This window comes from Xenopus laevis, chromosome 7L (assembly GCF_017654675.1).
Source record: "Xenopus laevis strain J_2021 chromosome 7L, Xenopus_laevis_v10.1, whole genome shotgun sequence".
Taxonomy (NCBI): Eukaryota; Metazoa; Chordata; class Amphibia; order Anura; family Pipidae; genus Xenopus; species Xenopus laevis.
In genome coordinates this window covers 108,117,365-108,139,553 of record NC_054383.1, presented here as the reverse complement: position 1 = coordinate 108,139,553, position 22,189 = coordinate 108,117,365, and the positions used below count along the sequence as shown (strand labels likewise).

The 22,189-nt window shown below is 36.8% G+C and overlaps 1 protein-coding gene across 1 annotated transcript; it reads left to right on the top strand.

The window, feature by feature from the left end:
• Positions 1-1,134: 1,134 nt before the first annotated feature.
• LOC108695876 (extracellular calcium-sensing receptor) lies at positions 1,135-9,657 on the top strand. Its single transcript, XM_018224828.1, has 5 exons — positions 1,135-1,392; positions 2,122-2,919; positions 5,156-5,377; positions 8,185-8,308; positions 8,759-9,657. Exons 1-5 carry the CDS (start codon positions 1,135-1,137, stop codon positions 9,655-9,657), a joined length of 2,301 nt encoding a protein of 766 aa, XP_018080317.1.
• Positions 9,658-22,189: the final 12,532 nt, after the last annotated feature.

Genomic DNA, 22,189 nt, shown 5'->3' with positions numbered 1-22,189 from the left:
CTGGCCAACTACGTCAAAGTCATCCCATATCTGGCCAGTCCTATGCTCAATTTTATCAAATAAAATCAGATAAAAGTTTTGAGCCGAAACGTTGAAATAAACTTACACTATTTTCTACATTTTGAGCAAGTCCTGAAAGTGCGGTTCTTTTTTGAACTTATATATATATATATATATATATATATATATATATATATATTTATATATATATATATATATATATATATATTTATATATACAGTTTATCAATTGAAAATACTAGGAGTAAAGGGTTAACAGGGGGTAACTTTTAGTAGCTCAGGGACCTTGGGGTACAGAGCTCTTATACCATATAATCCATCTTGTAGCTGCAACAGCAACATTTTGAGCAATCAATTCAGCTATCAGCTTTGATAAATGTGTTAATTCATTGAAAACTTTTTTGATTGTGAGCCATTTTTATAAATTGCAAAAAAGATCAGCCTGCTGAGAATTATGGGATTACTTTATCCAGAGAGCTCCCAGAAGCTATGAGAAGGTCATCTCCTATAGAGTCCATTTTAAGCATTTTAAGGATTTTGTAATAATAAAACAGTACTTTGTACTTATTGGTAACTAAGCAGCATGAATCCATATTTATTTGGGAAAATAATCCTATTGGGTTTATCTAATGGTTAAATGGTCTTTAGCTGACTTCAGAAACACCTTTTCCAAAAAAAACCCATATCCCAAGCTTTCCAGATAATGATCCTATAACTGTACAATAAATCTACCCCTAAAGCTCCCCATAGACGCAACGATTCTTCTTGCCTGAACGACTGATTTTAGGGAAGTCCGACCAATCCTTCGAAATTATCGTGCGGTTAGTGGGATTCTAACGATTGTACATCTTACGATTTTTCGTCAGGAAATTGATCGGCCAGGTCAAAAAATCTTTGTCGGTCCCAGTGCAATCTATCTATGTTTGCAGGGCCAAGCAGGCAGCTCCCCTTTGTTTTCGGATCGTTCCGAGAAAATCGTGGTCTCACGATGAGGATCGGATCTTTTAAAAATCTCAACATCTCTGGCCAGCTTTAGATGTCTGACAGCCTAATTTGCACTTGATTTTGTGTTCTTTTTAGGCTATCTGTTTTCTGTTACTTACAAGTACTTGCCATGGTCTTTGCTATTAATGAGATCAATGAGAATCCAGAACTTCTGCCAAACATTACACTGGGTTTTCGGATTTACGACTCCTGCTTTAATGAAATGCAGGCTGTTAATGGAGCTCTACAGCTTCTGTCAGGGGCTGAAAAAGCAAATCCAAACTACATTTGTCAGAAAAAATCCAAGATGGTGGGATTAATAGGAGATCTTCAATCTTCCAATTCCGTTGCAGTGGCAAGAATTTTGGGGCTGTATCGTTTTCCTCAGGTAAGTCAAAACCATGTAAAGGGTTTATCAGTATTGTAATATAAGAGTAATGTTGATCAGTTCAGAAAAATGCTCTGTCCAAAGCACTTTCAATGTAAGGACAATGGTAGACTCCAAGGGATTACCATTATGGCTTTAAAAGGGTCACAAATTTTATAATTTTATAAAATATAAAATTTTATTATATACATAAAATGACACCAGGCAGACTGTCCTATTGTGCATTTGTGCTGGATGCACCACAATTGCATCCAATTCAACACTCACATTGCGTCCAAAATGATGCATTCATTTATAGGGAAAAACATGGAGCTTGCTCTTGAAATGCACTTCGTTCACTGTGTCAGGATGTGTGAGTGCAACCTATCCTTATTCTTTGAGCTGTTAAAAATGATTTTATACTATGGGCCAATAACTTACAAGTCTACTCCAAATTAAGTGGAAAAAAGTAAAAATTGTGGGAATTTAATTCTAAGTAAAATTTATCATAAAACAAATCAATGGAAAATTCCTACATCTCAGTAATTTTTTTTACTTTTTTCCACTTAATAAAACTGCTAGGGAACAATGCTTTCCACTGGTAATAGAAGTAGGAAAAACATTATTTTTCTTTAACAAATTTGACTCGAGGAACTGTATGAGTTACATTAATGTGACATAATGGGTTTTTTTTGATGAACAATACAAAGAATTTTTTGATATCATTAAAATCTACAATTTATTTTCCAGATAAGTTATGGGTCAGCATTGGCTTATCTAAGTAATAAAATCAACTTCCCTTCCTTTCTACGCACTATTATAAATGATAAGATACATTCTTTTTATTTCAATATGCTGATGATCCATTTTAACTGGACCTGGATAGGAATTCTCGCTGCTGATAATGATTTTGACCTGTATGACAGTGAGCTCCTGAGAAAAGATATTGAAGCAGCTGGGATTTGTGTGGCCTTTTTTATGCGGATATCTGCCCAACACACCAGAGATCAGACACTATCTATTCTCAAAGTCATCAGGAAATCAACAGCCACAGTTGTGGTACTTTACTGCTCATTGCCAGAGCTAATTCCTTTTATGAAAGTCGCAACTGAAGAAAATATAACTGGAAAAGTTTGGTTTGCCAGTGGCAGTGTTATCACTTCTCCTATATTTTCCTATAAAGAGTTTTGGAGAACATTAAATGGTACTATTGGGCAAAAGTTCCCTTTAACAATAATCCCTGGTTTTGGAAAATTTCTTTATGGCATTCATCCATCTTTATATCCCAATGATATTTTTATGAAATCATTTTGGGAAGCAAGTTTTGGTTGTTTGTGGCCCAATGAAACGCCAGTCAATGGATCATTCTATTGTACAGGGCAGGAAAATCTTACAACTTTAGAACGCCAAGGTTATAATGAAGCTGCTTCAGTGTTTGCCATCCTTGTTTACAATGCAGTTTATATACTGGCCCATGGTATCAACAATATGATTTCCCGCAGATCTGGATACCCGTGTTTAACCATAGGTAGATTGGACCCATGGAAGGTAAGAAAAAATATAAATTTTCCTGGTTATCTACCAGATATGTAGATTATTTTGCCATTAGCTCAAATTTAAAGCAGGAAGGCCATAAAGGAACAATACTGTGAATTAAATCCTAAAAGTTCTTATATCCTCAGATCTTTCCACTGGTTTAGCAAAGGACACTTCTTTTGCACATACTAATCAGCTCTGGGATAATCCCTGATTCTTCCATAAAGGTGTTGCAATCTTTGAGGAATCACTGATTCTGTTAATGATCATCATGTTCCATTAAATGTTCCATTTACTGAGGTTTTTTGGTCCATCGCTAATACTTCTAACCAATTATGAAGCTGTTTTGAGGGCAAAATCTCACCATCCAATGTACTTACTTTTCAGGTATTATCATCTTGCATGGGTACTGCAAAAAATTTCAACTCCACAAACACTGTTTGCTGGATCATTGTAGTATCTATATCTATAATGGCCTCACTTTATAGCACGGACATTTAAATATGAATACAAATCCATTTAAATTGCAGTGATTAATGCACAAATAAGACTGGTAAATAACCATGAGTGAGGAATAAACTGAACTTGGCACTATAGTGCTCTCCCTGATGTAGAACTATTGACTTATTTCCAGGGGTCCACCCGAAAACCTTAGACTGTGGGCCCACTTTCCAAACTATTATTCCTCCTCTCCTCACTCAACCTCTTTATTCTCTAACGGGGGAATGTAATAAAAATCGCTAACGGAAAAACTATTCGCAATGCGAAAAGTTATGCCTTTGCGCGAACAAATTTTGCTTTGTGCGAATTTAATATAGCTTTTGCGAGCCCGGAAACTGTTTAGCGACCACTTCCGACAGTGAAAGACCGTTTGCGAATTTTATAGTTTGCGCCAATGCGCAGTCAATGTAATAAAACTTCTTACTGAAAAAGTCGTTATGTTTGCTCCAAAAGATTACGACACCTTCAAGCACTTCTTATGAGTGCGCAATTAAAATTCGCAATGCTCAATTAAAATTCGCAGTGCGCAATTAAAATTCGCAATGCAATAACCGTTTAAGGAACAATATTACATTGCGAGATGTGGATTTTTAGTCTTATTGGTGCGAATTGTTTTGCTCTTTGCGACTTTTATTACATTCCCCTGTAAGTCTTTTATCTCTACATACTATAGTCTATTCTTCCATTATTGAGCCTCTTTTTTCCCATGAATAAATAGGGAATGCCCATGAAATAGACCAAATGATTAGAGGCAAGAGGGCCCACAGACACCTGGACCGACCGGGAGTTTTCCTGGTATCCCAGTGGGCCAGTCCGACACTGCTTATTTCACATGGTTACACTCCGACCAGTAGCCACAGGGAGTGGATTAAATCAGTCTTAAACAAGATGAGCAGGCACTCCACAAGATCCCCACCTACAGGCTAATTACTTAAAAACAAATGGGGGAATCTAATATGTTTCGCTAGCGCAATAAACACTTGTTTACGTTATCAACAATCATTGCTTCCTTTTTGACTGCTTAAAGACCTCAATGGCTTCATTGCAAAGTTTGCAAACAAATGGCCTTTGCCAACATTCGCAGCGTATGTAATTAAATTTCGCAAGCTTAAGATCTTTTTAGCGACAAAATATTTAACAAAACTCCAGAGCAGGTGTTAACGCTAAACTTTTGCTTAGAGAAAATGCAATGTCCAGAAAAAAATGTTTAGTGGGAGCACTTACCGGACACCAGATTCAAACATGCTGCACAGCCAGCCGCCATCCCATGCGGTCAAAGGGATCCCAAGGATAAGAAGAAAAAACAGCGGAGCACCGTAAGAGTCCAGTAAAAGTATTAAAAAATGAAAAATGTTTTATTCAGTAAGCATATAAAAACAGGTTACATGCAGAATGTAATATTCGCCAGTGACTGATTTTACATTGTGAGCAGTGCTAAACATTTGCAAAGACACCACGTTAAATAACACTTGCCACTTTTAATTACATTCCCCCCAAATTGTTTTTATTATGTTTACATGTCCTAAAAAAAAAAAGCCTTGTGCATTTCATGCTACAAAGCACACTTTAGACAATCTCTAAAACCACTTGATTAGAAATACTGATATTTTGATTCTGAATCACCAACTTTATATTTAAACAACTATACTCTTATAAAACATAATTGTACAATAACGGGTCTCCAGATAATAGATCTCATACCTGTATACGTTTTTATTTTTCACATTTATTGTCTGGTTGTTTTTAGACTTTGCAGTATGTTAAGCGTGTAAGAATAAGAAACACTGCAGGTCAGGAGTTGTTCTTTGATGAGAACGGGGACTTGAATTCTTACCATGAATATGTGAATTGGCAAGCTCTTCCCAATGGTGAAACGCAATATGTCAATTTTGCAACAGTAAAAGAAACTCCTGAGAGTCACATTGTTCTAAGTAACAACACTATATTCTGGAGTGGAGGTTACACAGAGGTATGTGCAAATAGTATTCAATAATCCTTTGCAAGAGAATAAACTAGCAGATCTGGAGTGAGCATCAGATTCAAAGGACTTCCACATCCACTTAGGTCCCACCAGTGGTAGAGTTTGCAGACATTCACAGTACATTAATAAAAGACCCTTGACAAGGGTTCATGGAGGCACAATAAATAAGTTGTGGATCAGTGAGAAGACATATACAACACAAATGCTTTAAAGGGGTTGTTCACCTTTGAGATAACTTTGAGTATGATGTAGAGAGTGATATTCTGAGACAATTTGCAATTTTTTTTTCATTTTTTATTATTGAAGATTTTTGAGATATTTTGCATTTTATTCAGCGGTCCTTCAATTTGCATCTTAAACAATCTGGTAACTAGGGTCCAAATTAACCTCGCAACCATGCATTGATTTGACTAAGAGACTGGAATATGAACAGGAGAGGCCTGAATAGAAGGAGCAGTAATAAAAAGTAACAATAACAATACATTTGTAGCCTTTCAGAGAATTTGTTTTTTAGAAGGAAGTCAGCGATGCCCATTTGAAAGCTGCAAAGAGTCAGACGAAAAGCGAATAACTATAAAAAATAAATAAAGAAAAACAATTGAAAAGATTGCTTAGAATTGGCCGTTTTATAACATAATAAAAGTTACCTTAAAGGTGAACCACCCGTTTAAAGATGTCACACATAATAACCATCATGTATTCCTTCAACTGCTTCTGAACCTTGGTCTACACCTTTAGCAGATGTAAAAGCCATGACATACGCTTTGTAATTTCTCGTCATATCAGCCTGTACATTTAGGAAGAGTAGAAGAGCTGGCAATGAACAGGGCTTTGGGGTATTGAATTAATTTATGTTTTTTGACTGAAGAATAGGTCAACATTATACCATAAGAATACACTTTACAGCTATGTAAAGGAAAAAGAGAAATTTTCATAAAATTAATTTATCAAGGAAGCATCATTTTATATCCCTACACCCGCTATTTTATTTGTGTATATCAATATCTTTATATATTGTTTTGCTCTTATCTGACTAATTTGTGGTTTAAAATGCTTTCTTGACTGTATTGACAATTTAGTCCTGAATATTCCAGATTTATCTTTTTAAAGAAAACTTGCCAAGATTCTCTAGAATTCAATCTTCAGCATTCAAACCGTTTAGATTTAAGTTTTTCTCTAAGAATTTAAGACTGTTGAGATTTTACAGCCTCATTGAAAATTTTTTGCAACAACTTTAATTGAATGTTTCATAAATTGATAATATATTTTTTATATGACCACATTTATATGAGAACAGCCTATTCCAATGATGGACAAATGGTTATGTGTCAGAGTGTAAGAATAATAAAATCTAATAACAAATGCCCCTATCATTCTGACGCTGCAATAACCACATGCCCAAGGCAGGAAAGGTGAAGGGAGAGGTGATGTTCCCCCATTTATTTATTTTCTTATTAATGACACCCAGTGATGAGAGTTCACTTTGTAAGTTACTGACAGAATTCAGAGTGTCAGCAGATACTAGATGAGGCCCCTTTCTTCAGAAGTGTTTTCTTCATTTACTGGGTCCCACCCTGTGTCTGCTGTTAACAGATAAAGAACTGCAAGGCTATGGGACAGTTGTGAGCGGGAAACTATTTTCAGTGCAATATCTGTAGCTAAGAACATTCAGTCCTCTTCCAACATTTTGGGAGGGTTCAAGTTATATAACGTATGTATGTGTACTCCCATTTTAATCTATAAAAGGGGAGTGTCTTTGGCAAAACGCTCATGGGACACTTCGGTGTAACATTGACTGTTTTCAAAACCATTAAATATTCTTTGCTAAACTCAATAAACCTCATTCCATTTGAAATAGCTTTATCTCGATGTTTTGCTTTCCATATAACGAGGTCATAGTAATAAAATTATCAACAAAATATATGTATCAAATGAGAAAAGCTAGATTTGTATAGCATTCACAATTTTATAGCATTCACAGATTAAATGAATAAATCTCCCAGTAAAAGTTGGCATGCAAATGTCAATGAAAGTTGCTGATTCAATCCTTCCGGGTGGGCCTGCCCGACTATTAAGAGAAATCTGACAGAAAATCTCCTAGCTATTGCTTGGGTTGGTTTCAAAATCCCATTGGGATAGGGATAGTATTGCCCTGTATTTGCTGTGGCCTGTTATCGCCCCCCTCAAGTTGTGCACATCGGAAAAGATACGCTCATTTGCAGGCCCGGACTGGTAATCTGTGGGTTCTGGCAAATGCCAGAGGGGCTGCTATAAGGTCCCATAGAAAGTCACTATTTAGTGGGCTGGTGGGGGCTGTTTGGGCCTCTATGTGGGCTGATTTGGCCTCTGTGTACCTGAAATGCCAGGGCCTATTTAAATTCTCAGTCCGGACCTGCGTCATTTGTTGACCTTGCCATAGAGGAGATCTTTTAGTGTATGGCCAACTTAGGAGTTTCTAAAACTGACCAAGGTTAAACTGACCTTGATTAAAGGATACATTGCTGCTTTCTACAACCACAACAAGAAAAAAAAGGTTCCTGCTACAGTATTGAACATTAAAAAAGGACTAAAATTAAAACAATATCTAGTAAACATGGACCTAAAACATGTTGTGCCAAATACAGCATTAACTAAATGTAACATATCTGTTAGTTTTGTAACTGATTAATGCTCTAAACACCCTGACACAATAGGCCCTGGGTTTCTGTACTACATAAAAGTATAAGAAAAGTTGGTATTTAACTTAACAATCACCTTAATATAAATGTAATATAATCATGTATATTGTACATTAGGCACCGATGTCCAAATGCAGTGAGAGCTGCCCTCCAGGATACAGAAAGGCACCACGGAAGGGACAGCCTGTCTGCTGCTTTGACTGTATCTTATGCTCAGAAGACGAGTTTAGCAATGAAACAGGTAAGAAAATGAAGTGCCTTGAACTTTTTACAACTCTTATTTGCAGTGAGATGAAGGACACCCAATTGAAATGTTTATTACTGGAAATGATGACTGATGGACCTAGCAGAGACTTTTTAAGCCTCTTCATTTTATTTAAAAAATTGGTCTCCCCTGATCCCTTTTTCTCATAAACAAACATGAAGAAAGACAAAAGAAATAAACGTTGCTTTCGCATCACTTTTGTTTTTCAGGACCTTAGGTTTATACAGATACAGAAAGTAGATACTTTGCACCACTATGATATATTTCAGAAAAAATATATCTACTTTGTACCTCTTATTGTCAAAAGAAGGATGTCGTAACCACAGGAGATGTATTAACCTCCATAGACATATTATGTTATTAAATAGCACAGTTAATGATATAAAGTGGCCATTGCTCATCTTAAGTTTTATTTTGTCTTATTAGATTCAACAAGCTGTATGAAATGCCCTGAAGACATGTGGGCAAACGAGAAACATAATGGCTGCTGGATGAGGAACTTGGAATTTCTGTCTTTCAGAGAAACCTTAGGAGGCTCGTTGGCTACTATCTCTGTTCTAGGCTCGCTCCTTTCTCTCAGTATCCTGTTAATTTTCATTAAAAATGCAGACACACCTGTTGTGAAAGCAAATAACCGGAATCTCAGTTACCTCCTCCTCCTTTCAATTTTTTTCTGCTACCTCTGTGCCTTAATGTTCATTGGTCGTCCCATTACTATAACCTGTATCCTCAGGCAGTTTATATTTGGGATCAGTTTTGTCATGTGCATTTCATGCATCTTGGGAAAGACAATGATGGTGGTGATCGCCTTCAACCTCACCCAGCCAAAGAGCAACAGGAGAATGTGGTTGAATTCTGGAGTAACTAACACCCTGGTGCTTGTGTGCACAGCTATACAAGTGATTATATGTGCTGGGTGGCTTGTACACTCTCCTCCTTTTGAATACCAAGACAATAAATCTAAGATGGACACCATCATTATTGAATGCAACAAGGGATCACCAATTGGTTATTCGTGCACAATGGGATATATGGGATTTTTAGCTGCTTTATGTTTTGCTATAGCTTATTTGTCAAGAAAATTACCAGGCAGTTTCAATGAGGCCAAACTGATCACATTTAGTATGTTGATATTTGGAGCTGTTTGGATCTCCTTCATCCCAGCCTACCTCAGCACCACAGGGAAGTACATGGTGGCAGTGGAGATATTTGCCATGTTATCTTCAAGCAGTGGATTAGTTGCATGTATATTTATACCTAAGATTAACATTATTATTTTGAGACCAGAGATGAACAAGAAGGACAGAAAAATGTTTATCAAATAAAGCCTAAGACATTACTCAGTTATAACATGTTGCCTGAACAACAGCAATATAATTGACTAAATGCTCATATAATATTCACAAGGAACAGTTGCAAAAACCTTGGAATTATGCCTCAATGCCTATGGAGTGCAAAAGGGTTAGTTTAATTTAATAGTAGCTGCAAGTACTGAAAAACTAGTGCAAAATTGCAATAAGCATTTCAAAATCAAGACCTTAGGGCAATGGGGAAACATCAGTTAACTTATGCCACAGTATTCTCCAAGAATTTAATCTGGTGTAACTTATCTTTTGCAGTTGTCTGGTCTAGGTCTATACAGAATATCATACAAGTAAACATGATTAAAAATGAAAGACCAAAGAGAAGTCCTCGTTACCAGTCTTGTTATATTTTGCATTTGTGAAGCAGAACAGTGGTTTATTTCTAGCTTCATGTTGCACCTTGAATGCTAAGGGGGTTATTTATTAAAGTCTGAATGCTAAAAACGTGAAACAAATTGAGGTTTTTTTACTATGAAATCCAAATTTTTAGTGGAAAAAAACCTCAGATTTTTCAAGATTTATTATACCCTGAGGCAGCAAAAGGTCTAAATATGAAAATACTCCTTCAACCTGTCGAGGTCCTGTAGAAGTCAACGTCAGAGGTCCTATTTGCAATTTGAAGATATTGTTGTCTGCACTGGGTTTTGTATGATAATCTGAACATTTTCAGATTTTTGCACAACGATCTGAAAAATTTGCGTTTTCCCTGATCTGATTTTTTTCTAGTTTTTTTAGGCTTTTTTTTATTTTTATTTTTTTTTTATAAACAAGGGATTGGTCTGACCTTTTTTATTTATAAAAACTAACAAAAAATAACCCCCTAAAACTCCAGAAAATCTACACACAAATTTGTGTAATGAAGGATATATTAGTAACTTGCTCATAGCTCCTTCTACATTAGCCTCTCTTTCTCTTTGCTTCTCTGATCTCCTGGTCCATTGTCTTTTATAAAGTAAATATGCTAAATAGCCAGATTCCTATTTACTATATTTTACAAAGCAAGTATATTTCTCTGACATGACCTGTCCCTCATAAAGTCATGCTGATTCCTGCTTATAATTCCATTCTCCAAAACAAAATCTTGAATGTGATCTCTTGAGAAACCTTGATTTACAATCCTCACTACACATATTTCTAGGTCTCTTATTTGTCTGATTGAGGCCATAAACCCTTTTTTAAAGGGATAGAGATTTCTGCTGTTTTTAGTGCAGCAGTGCCAAAACTCAGGGACCCGAAGGTCAGTAGGTTCTGTAGAGCACTGTCAATAGGACTTAGGGGGCAAATTCACTAACCGGCGAAAATTCGCCAGCGATGGCTTTGCGCACATCGCAAGACTTCGCCAGGCGTAAATTCGCCTGGACAACGCTAATTCACAAAGAAGATCCAAAGTTGCGCACAGGGTACTGAACGCTGGCGAAATTACGCTCAGCAGCAAAGTTACGCTACCATTAGCTAATTAGCATACGGCGTGCAGTTAAAATACAATGGCCGTATATGTTGCAGCAAATACATTACACTACACAAGGCCAGGGGACCTTAATAAAATAAAATAGAGATGTTATAATGCCCTACACATGTGCCCACTGTACAGTTTAGGTGCCATATGTTAGGAAATCTAGGAAGGGTACCCCAAAAAAATTTACGATCTTTTTCAGCCTATCACCTTTAAAAAAGTAAAACAAAGTAAACAGCGTTTCTTGGGAAATGTTCAACTTTTTTTTGAGGAACTCCTATCTACTCTATTGCTCTTCGCCTGGTCTGCGGTGGCGAAGGCAAGTCTGGCGATAGAGGTAATGTTCAGTAAAATCAAAAACGTAGTGAATTTGTGTAGGAACGCTCTTTCGCCAGACCGAAAATTCACCTGGCGTTAGAGTGCACCAGAGTCTATCTCCTTGGCGAAATTACGCCAGCTACCATTAGTAAATCGGCGAAGTGACAAAATTATGTCACGCTGGCGAATTTTCGCCAGCGTTAGCCACTTCGCCCTTTAGTAAATTTCCCCCTTAGAGAGAGAAAAAGTAGTGTTACTATTTTTTATTCCTTAAATAAGCAGCCAGCTACCAACTGACTAAACATGTTCCTTTGGCAATCAGATGTATCGTTGATTTGTTGTAGACCAGAAAATACAGTGTTTAGAAAAAAAATAGACATCTAGAAGATATCAGGTCTGGGTGAAGACTGTGCTGCACTATTTAAAGGGTTGGTTCACAATTAACTGTTCGTATGTTATAGAATGGCCAATTCGAATGAACTTTTCTTCATTATTATTTCTTTTTATAGTTTTTTTTTTTACATTATTTGCCTTCTGACTCTTCCCAACTTTCAAATGGGGGTCACTGGCCCCATCTAAAAACAAATGCTCTGTAAGGCTACAAATGTATTGTTATTGCTACTTTTCATTGCTCATCTTTCTATTCAGGCCTCTCATATTCATATTCCAGTCTCTCATTCATATAACTGCATAATTGCTAGGATAATTAGGACCTTGGCAACCAGATGCTAAAATTGCAAACTGGAGAGCTGCTGAATAAAAAGTTAAATAACTCAAAATCCACAAATAATAAAAAAATGAAAACCAATTGCAAATTGTCTCTACATCATACTAAGGGGCAGATTTATGAAGAGTCGAAGTGAATTCGAGTGAATTTTCTAAGTAAAAAAATTCGGAATTCAAAGTAATTTTTTGGATACTTCGACCATTGAATTGGATACTACGACTTCGAATTTACTTCGAATTAGATTAGAAGTAAAAATAGTTTAAATATCTGACCATTCAATAATCAAAGTACTGTCTCTTTAAAAAAACTTTGACTTCAATACTTTGCCAAATTAAACCTGCCGAAGTGCTATGTTAGCCTATGGGGACCTTCTACTACCATTTTCTAAGTCTTTACACATCGAAGTAAAATTTTTGATCGTACGCTAAAATCTTTCGAATCGTTCAATTCGATTGAACGATTTTACTTCAATCGTTCGATGGCCAAATTCGAAGTATTTTAATTCGATGGTGGAATTTCGAAGTATTTTACACTTCGAAATTCGACCCTTGATAAATCTGCCCCTAAAAGTTAACTCAAAGGTGAACAACCCTTTTAAGAAGTGCAAAAAATTGTTGTGTCAGTACAGCTTATTTACAATCGTAGCCACAGTTCCATAGAAATGGACACAGTAGTTGTGTAAATTCATGGCATTCATTAATTGCTTCCAAAGTTACTCCATTCACTTCCATATAGTTGCACTGGAACTACTGCATCCATCCCTCCTCTATTTTGAATCTCAAGCAAGTGTGTGAATTGACACAGAGGCAGTGGCGTAACTACTGGGGGAGCAGGGGGTGCGATTGGGCCAGGGCCCGCACCCCCTCGGGGCCCCCCGGCAGCTCGCACGCCACTCGTAAATGGGAAATGCTGGCGTTTCCGGCCGTACGGAGGGGGGCGGGGCCCGGCTGCACATCCCGCGCCAGGGCCTGCCCCCCTCTAGTTACGTCTCTGCACAGAGGAGTCCTGGAACTACTGGAACCTTCAAGCTGTCAGGATCTCCAGGGTTCCAAAAGCAGCCAGTGTCAATATGCACAGTGGATTTGTGCTAAAGAATCAGGCATCAGACATCTAAGCAACATTGGGGCTTAGAAAACTTTTACTTCAACTGTGTTCAATTTGCATCAAAACACAAGTGCACATGTTTTGACACACCAGATGCAACACCCCTTGCTGATGCAATTATGCTATAATTGTGGGTAAAACATGGCATTCTTGGTAAAAAAAAAAAACCATGACTTATTGCATCTGATATTGCACTTTGCACACTGTCCTTTCTGCTGTAAATGACCCATAGTATCTGTTATATTGGAATTAAATGTGTCCAAACATTTGGTACCATATCAGAGAGAGGCGTAGCCAACCCTATTCATTATTTCCCTTGTTCATTTTCTTTCCTATTCATTTTCTTTCCCTTTTCATATTCATTTCAGTTCCTTTTTTCAAATTTGAAAAATGATAAGGTCTTTGAAATAGGAGCTGAAATGTTCTTAAAACTGGTTGTGATTAGCCTAGTTAACCAATAAAGATGTCACCTTTGCATATATTTTATTATGCTTCATAACAAAGGTTTTACTCTACAACATTTAATTCTTCCTTCCAACACCATACTGACCAATCAGCAATTATTCTATCTTAATCACTAGTGATGGGCGAATGTATTCGCTAGGTGCGAATTCGCGGCGAATTTGCGCGATTCGCCACCAGCGAATAAATTTGCGAAAATTCACGCAAAAAATTCGGCATCAAAAAGGGGAGCCTGCGTCAAAAAAACGGGCGCCGGCATCAAAAACGAGATGCCGGCGCCGTTTCGCAAATTTTTCGCCATTTCTCGAATTATGCGCGAAATTCGCTAATTTTTCGGCAAAGCGAAACGGCGGAAATTCGCCCATCACTATTAATCACCTAGCAGCAATAAGACTAATAAAATCAAAACTATATTTCATATATCACTCTTGCACGAGGCTAAATCTTAACAATGTAGTTTATTTAATAATGATTAAAATAGAAGACTGAGCCCTCACAAAATGCGTTTTATGTTTAGACCCTAGGGTCTATTATTAAGTGCTAAGTGGTAAGCATGAAATGCATTGGCATTATTTTCTGGGGTCAGTCTTCTATTTAAGCGAAATTAAATAAATGAATTATCTTAAGCACTGTGCAAGAGTAATATTTAAGATATTTATTTAGATTTTATAACCTGTCTAACTGTGTGCCATACATGTCCCACACATTAAGAAAATACATTTGCAAGAGTTCAAGAGTAATATTTAAAATTTGTTTAAAACCTATTTTAAAGGACAAGGAAAGGCAAAAAAATAAAATCCCATTTTTTACTTTCTTTAATGAAAAATAAACCTATCTCCAATATACTTTAATTACAAAATGTGTACCGTTTGTATAAGAAACCTGACCGTATGCAGTGAAATTCTCCCTTCATTTACTGCTGTGGATAGGAATTGTCAGACGGTCCCTAACTGCTGAGCAGGGAAACAATCATACTTATGAACAGCAGGGGGAACCCCCGCCTTACTTCCCAGCCATGCAGAATTCAAGCAGCTTTGTTTATGACGATCCCTAAGCAGCCCAGACCACACTGAGCATGTGCAGGGTCAGGGTCAAGAAACATGTTTAACAAAGTTACAAGATGACAGCCCCCTGTGGCCAACTTTGAAAGCATAAATCATTTGTTTGATTAGGCTTGTGGTGCAGTAAGTTCATGTTTATGTTTAGTATACAAAATACAGCATTTCTAACCTTATTCTATTTTAGACTTTACATGCACTTTAATGTGTTCGATACAATGAGAAAATACATCAAAACATGGGGAGCCTTACTTACAAAATCCAATTTTTTCTTACCATTTAAATAAAAATGTCCAGCAAAACTAGAACCCACCATTGGACCTTATTTATTATTAAAAAAGCACAATTTAATTGGATTGGGGACAAACATGAAAAAAAGGAGCATAAATCTAAATAGATTTTTCTTGAAAAGCCAGAATTTTTCAGATTTTTGCCTAAAAAGTCCGAAATAGTCGGATTTTTGGGCTAATTCCAGCTCAACCCTCAGAAACTTCCAAATAGGATAGGGACCTCTCCCACTGACTTACATACAACCTTGGTAGGTCTGAGATGCGGATTCGGACTTTTTCCATCCTCAGGGTATCATAAATCTCGATAAAGTTTTTTCCCACTAAAAATTTGGATTTTGTAATAAAAAAAATGAATTTCTCAAGTTTTTGGCATTAGGACTTTAGTAAGTAACCCCCATAGAGTTCTTAATAAAAATGAAAACACGTCCATTGACTAATCCATTTGGACTAAAAAGTTGCCAAAAGAAAAAACAGACATTGACTTTAATGTAATTGGAGTGAGAAAAATTGTCACATTCGTAAAAAATTGTCACGTGTAAAAAAAAATTAGACACCCATTGACTTCAATGAGTTTCGAGATTTATTGAAGTATAAATATAGTGGTACTTTCTTATCACCACCACCAGCACAGAACTGCATGACTCCTATGCAACATGGTAATACAGTTATCATCTTTACCATTTACTATGCATTAATTCTTTATTTTTATCCATGAGTGACTTTCCATAGACTTTTAGTCATAAATTAAATTTGTAGCTATAATGTAGTCATTCTATTTCTTAACCTTTTTTTCACAGGACCGAGATATAATTAGGGAGTCCGTTTTGTGGTACAAGATAAACCAAACTGGCACACAGATGCGATTCAGCTTCATGGGCACCATAGCGGAACATGATTTGCCACAGTTCAAAAAAATTATACTCACCTAATCATGGGCTGCACTTGTAAAAGCAGGATGCCGTGAGGATGCCGCAAAATTGCCGGTTATATGAGGCTCCCAATGGGTATCGTCTAGTTGATCGGTGCATCACAAGAAGGAATTTGGCACTATTTTTCCCTCACACATGGTGCTTCAATCCGGGCTAATGACTTAAGGGGTTATTTATCAAAGTCTGAATGTCAAAAACTTGAAAAATTTGAGTTTAAAATCCGAATTTTTAGTGGGGAATTTTTCAGGATTTATTAAACCCAGAGGCTGCAAAAGGTCTGAATCCGAAAATCCAGCATCTCAGACCTGCTGGAGTTGGATATAAGTCAATGGGAGAGGTCCCTATCCTATTTAGAAGATTCTGTGGTCTGCGCTGAAATTAGTCCGAAAATCTGACTATTTTGGGCTTTCAGGCAAAAATCTGAAAAATTCAGACTTTTCAAGAAAAAGCGATCCGATTATATTGTGCTTTTTTAGCACGACGGTGAATTTTCGCCATTGAATTTTCGCAGGCGTTTCGCGAATTTATTTGTCGGTGGCAAATTGTGCAAATTCGCCGCAAGTTCGTGCCTGGCGAATAAATTCGCCCATCACTAATTGTGAATAAAACCAGGAATTTACAGACGTCCTTGCTTAGTGCCAAGTTAAATTATACACAAAAAGGCAGGTCCTGAGTACAAATCCAGCTATAGAAAGACAGGACATACACTAGAAATCAATTCTTCACTTCATTAGGTCCACAAAAGTATTCAAGTGCCCTCACTGTATGTACTCACTGAAATATGTAAACCCAAGCAGAATACAGAATTAGTCAGGAAATCTTAGTCAAATGTAGAAGACAACCATAGCACTAATAATAACAATGGAAAAAAAGATAACTGATCCTGCACAATAAGCCCTCTGCTAAACTTTCCTTAAAACGCATTATTATATTGTCTTTCCGTCATGCAGGCCTGACATTATCTGGACCTTACGGAAAAAGATAATGATACAACGTTTAATTTTCACTAATAGCCTGGATACAGTATAATTATCCTACTACATAATAGGGAATTTTCTGAAGTATAAATACAATGTAACTTTCTTGTCAGCATCACAGACTCTACAAGACGCCCACACAACATGCCTCTCTGGTAATAGAATTATCATCTTTATCATTTACTTTACATTTATAAATATCTGTTTAAAATGTGAGTGACATTTCCATAGACCAGGGATGCCCAACCTTTTGAACCCATGAGCAACATTCAGAAGTAAAAGGAGTTGGGGAGCAACACTAGCATGAAAAATGTTCTTGGGGTGCCAAATAAGTGCTGTCCGGTATTCAAAAATAAGCACCTGCTTTGAGGCCACTGGGAGCAACATCCAAGGGGTTGGAGAGCAACATGTTGCTCACGAGCTACTGGTTGGGGATCACTGCCATAGACTATCAAAGATATTTGTAGCTATAATGTTGTGATTCTTAACCTTTTTTGAGGATATGTGCAATGCTCTGGTACAGTTGTTATAATATCAGTGTAATGTGGATTGCAATGACTCTTCTCTTGTTATTACTGCTTTCCAGTAAATGCCACTGGCTGAACTTGCTGCTGCTACTGAGCTGGGCTGTGTATATTAATAAAGGGAACTCCGGCTGCAAGTTGCCATCAGAAAATCTGCAGCTTTATGAAAAAGATGGAGACATAATATTTGGAGGCCTTATCCCTGTGCATCTAGAACCAAGCAGCAGTAAACCAGATTTCACTACAAAGCCATCACGGGGGAATTGTAAAACGTAAGGCTGCCTATTAATCATTGACTACAGTATAAATCCCAAACATACAAGGCACTATTTGATTATTACAGAGAAAACAAAATCCTTATTTAAAAAAAATGTATTATTTGGATAAAATGGGAGACAGCCTTCCTGTAATTTGAAGCTTTGTAGATATTTTTTTTATGTATCCAACCTGAAAATTTGCTTTGTAAATAGCATAATCCAAGCAAACAGACATTCAAGAAAAACAGACCCAGAAATAATTGTAGTGAAAGAAAAAACAGATAGAATAGTATTTTTTTTTTTATTTCCCATCTGAATCTGGTCCAAACATTATTCAATCTGAGAAAATGCAACTGAGAAAAACAAATAGATCACATCCAAAAAAAGGACGATTTTTTCGTGAAAAACATCCAATTTTAAAGATTTGTTGAAGAGTTGAATTTTTTTTGTAAAAACGTTTCAATTTCATGATTTTTCCATGAACTTTCCGATTTCACGACTTTTCGCCAATTTTTTGGGAAATTCCTGAATTTTTCAGCAAGGGAAAAATTCGCCCTTCGCTTCAACCTAGTACTCTTTGTATAGAGGACTCATTAGTTGTAAAGTGAAGTGTATATTGATAACCTAAGATGATTCATCCCTGTAGAAAGTAAATGAAAAAGTCTGTTTTTAGCTTGTGAATTGCTCTGGAATATTCTTTATTGACATGGGGGGGGTTATTTACAGGACTAAAATCTGAATTTATCTAATTTTTTTAAATAAAAAACCATGACCAAACTCTAATATCCGATTTTACCTATTTATTTTTTAAAAAAGCTTGATTTAATTGGTCCGGGTAAAAATTTGATAAAATCGAGTGAAAACCCAAGTCATACATCGAGTTTTTTCCCAAATCGCTCGAAAAGGTCTGGTTTTGGGCTAATTCCACCGCAGACCACAGAAACTTCAAAATTGCATAAGGGACCTCTGCCATTGACTTATACACAACCTCGCAGGTCTGAGACGGCGAATTTTTGGATTTGTGCTTTTTGCTGCAAAAAAAAAAATATTAAGCTTTAAAAAAAAAAAAAAATTCTAGTTTTGCCCCAAAAAGCCCAACCTCAGTTTAGTAAATAACCCAATCTAATTTCTGACTGTAAATCTTTTGTGCAAAAGTTTATTGTTTCCTTAAAAGCAAACATGTGTTTTTTGTAGGATTGAAGAAGTTGGAATGTTGACCTGATATGTGGTGCTAATTAAATGCCAGTTAATCTGTTTTTTTTAAAGGGTATCTGTTGATTGTTATCTACATGTACTTGCCATGGTCTTTGCGATTAATGAGATCAATGAGAATCCACAATTTCTACCGAACCTTACTGTGGGATATCGTATATATGACACCTGCTTCAATGAAATGCAGGCTGTTGAAGGAGCGCTACAGATTCTGTCTGGAACAGATCGAGCAATTCCAAATTACAGATGTGAAAGTAAATCTAAAATGGTCGGTTTCATAGGAGATCTTTTATCCCTTTCCTCTGTAGCGGTTGCAAGAATTCTGGGGCTGTATCGAATTCCTCAGGTATGTAAACTTCCCTATAAATATCTATAGCACGTTTGCTCTTGGTACATGTTCCAAAATCTATTCCAACATATCAAATTCCATTCCATACCATTTACTGGTCAGCTGTTTAAAAAAAAAAAAGGCCAAGGCAAAGTGTAAACCTTTTTTACATAATAACTTCTGTAAAGTTGTAATGGACCCCTCATTAACTCTCAGAAATATATCCCCTTCCTTAGACATATCCAATATATATCACAAGCAGTTAATTAAATATTCTTACTCATACAGTCCTAAAATGATGGCCAGCCAGCTTAACAATACATATACTATAGACAGCAAGCTACTGTCTATTTGTTTTTAATTGTGAAGCCAATAAAGGCTACAATTTTATTTTAATTGGAATATGTGCTTCTGTTGTGAAGTACTATTGAGATATTGGGATGGCCGAGGACTGTGCAGCCTCTCCAGTTTGGATGGTGAGCTGGGATTGGCTTTTTCTTTACAACCTATTTATCAATAAATATATAACAACAAAGAAATTGCAAAAATCCTAATTTATACATCTATTAAACACCAATTCATAAGGTTTAAAAATGCAGTTTGTGAGGCATCACAAAGTTCATCAATGTAGAGTTAATTCCTTATAAAGAGAAAAAAATGTGCATCTTGTGTAAGATGGGGTAACAGGAGGATGTCAGGAGCAATATTTTAAGGGGTATGTCTCACAAGGGAATCTTTAAAGGGGTTGTTCACCATTACATTAACTTTTAGTATGACGTGGAGAGTGATATTCTGAGACAATTTGCAATTGGTTTTCATTTTTCAATATATGTGGTTTTTGAGTTATTAAGCTTTTTATTCAGCAGCTCTCCAGTTTGCAATTTTGACAGTCTGGTTGCTAGGGTCTAAATTACTCTAGCTAGCAATGCTAATTTTACTATGTGCTGTAATTTCATGTAAGGAATGAACAGAGGGGAAATAGTGGGCCCCGCTGTGTGAAATTACAGGGCTCATTTACAGCACAACTGCAGGTGTGGTGCACTAAAATGCACGTAAATGCCGTGCTTTATGCCTTGTGCATGATCTTTCACATGTTTCTTGCATTTAGCACCCCAATGCTTCCCCCTGCTATGTTGAGATAGATGTCAGGTCCCCTGGAAAGTCAAAAACACAAATAACTAACAAACACTCACTTTCTGTCAGCCCTTTGGATTTAGGATTCAAATCCTGGCCTTTGGGTTATTCGACCATTGCATTGCTCTATTGTGACACTGGAAGCTTTTAGAGTTCAATGTTACTAGTAATCCAAATAAGTATGCACTACCTCTGATTTTCTCACAGCCTCCACCTCTGGTTTCATTTTGGTCATTAAACCCTATAGCTGTGATCTAGCCTGCTGGTTATTCCCAAAGCTTCTGTATCCCTTCCTGGTTCCTGAGTCCTTGACTTGCTCCTGTGCTCTTGTGCTCCTGTATGGTTCCTGTACTTCTGTGTTCATTGCCTAGTGGATTACCCGGTTCTAACATATGGCTTGTATAGCTAGAATCAGCTGTGCCTACTGCCTGCCCTGATCTTTGGCCTAAATATTGGACTCAGCTTCTACCTGCACAATGTCCTGTCCTCTGGTCTGTATAATTTTTCAATATTGCTCATGCGACCATTTACTGATGTTACTCAGCATATAGGTTCCAGTCCAGCTACATCCAGCTGTTTAATCCAGACTTCTACAATATTAATTTATGTGGAGGGGGGGGTGAAAACACATATGGACAAAAGTAGGTTAGGACTTGCCCATCCAACATACCATTCCCAGTTCAAAGTGATTAATATGAATGAAGGTTTTCATTCATCCAGGTAATGGCATATCTTGTAGAAGTAAATCTAGAGCAAATTGTCACCTCTCTGGATAGTTACATTGAACCATTGTGATTGGATTATTGGAAGAGTTTATATGCAGGGGATTTCCCATAACAGTCAGCTGAACTGATGAAGCTGATCAGATGATTAGTGAAACATCTTCAATGATTACTCAGCAAGTCCAGTTGCTCTAGATTTACTTCTACTAGATATCATTTATATGAAGTTGGCCCTCTCTTTGCAGCTAAAACAACCTTATAATCTCATGGGAAGGCTTTCCACTACATGTAGGAACATTGCTGGTAGGATTTGTTTCCATTCATACTTGAGAAATTGGGAACTGCAGTTGGATGATCTTATTGTCCAATGCGACTTCTTGGAGCAGGAATCACAATCAGCAATTACTGTTAGAATAAATATTAGCGATTTTAGCTCTCTTTTTACATTTTCATTTCTGCTATGTTGTTGATTCCTTGTTTTTGCCAATACACATTTGATTACACAGTAAGGAACTGGAGTTTTGACCAGCAATCTTATTGTGTAATATATTATATGTATGTATATTTTTATTTGTAAAGCGCTCCTTGAGGGCAAAGCACTGTACAGCAAAACAATAAATTAGTAGTAACAAACAAGGGGTCATTGGAATAAAAAGTAATAATAAGTGCATAATTAGAAATACAATTCTACAATATTGTTTATTGATTTTATTTTTGTGTTGCATTTCCAGATATTGTATTGCATTGTTTTTGCCTATATGATCTATGCTTTATATAACTCTATATAACTCATAAGGCAAATTCACTAAGATGCAAAGTTGCGCCAGGCGCAACTTCGCCGCGCTTCGTCGCACTTCGCCAGGCGTAGTTTCGACAGCGCTCCGCAAATTCACTAAAATCCGAAGTTGCGCTCAGGGGTAGCGTAAGGTTGCGAAGTTGCGCTAGCGTTGATTCGCTATGTAAAGCGAAGTTACGCTAGCGAAGGCTAATTTGCATAC

What these genes read in the sequence shown, in the direction of transcription:
- LOC108695876 (XM_018224828.1), top strand. Translation starts at nt 1,135, where the DNA reads ATGGTCTTTGCTATTAATGAGATCAATGAGAATCCAGAACTTCTGCCA. An exon ending in GGAGTGGAGGTTACACAGAG is followed by an intron (nt 5,378 to 8,184) that starts GTATGTGCAAAT and finishes ATTGTACATTAG; the next exon opens with GCACCGATGTCCAAATGCAG. An exon ending in CGAGTTTAGCAATGAAACAG is followed by an intron (nt 8,309 to 8,758) that starts GTAAGAAAATGA and finishes TTGTCTTATTAG; the next exon opens with ATTCAACAAGCTGTATGAAA.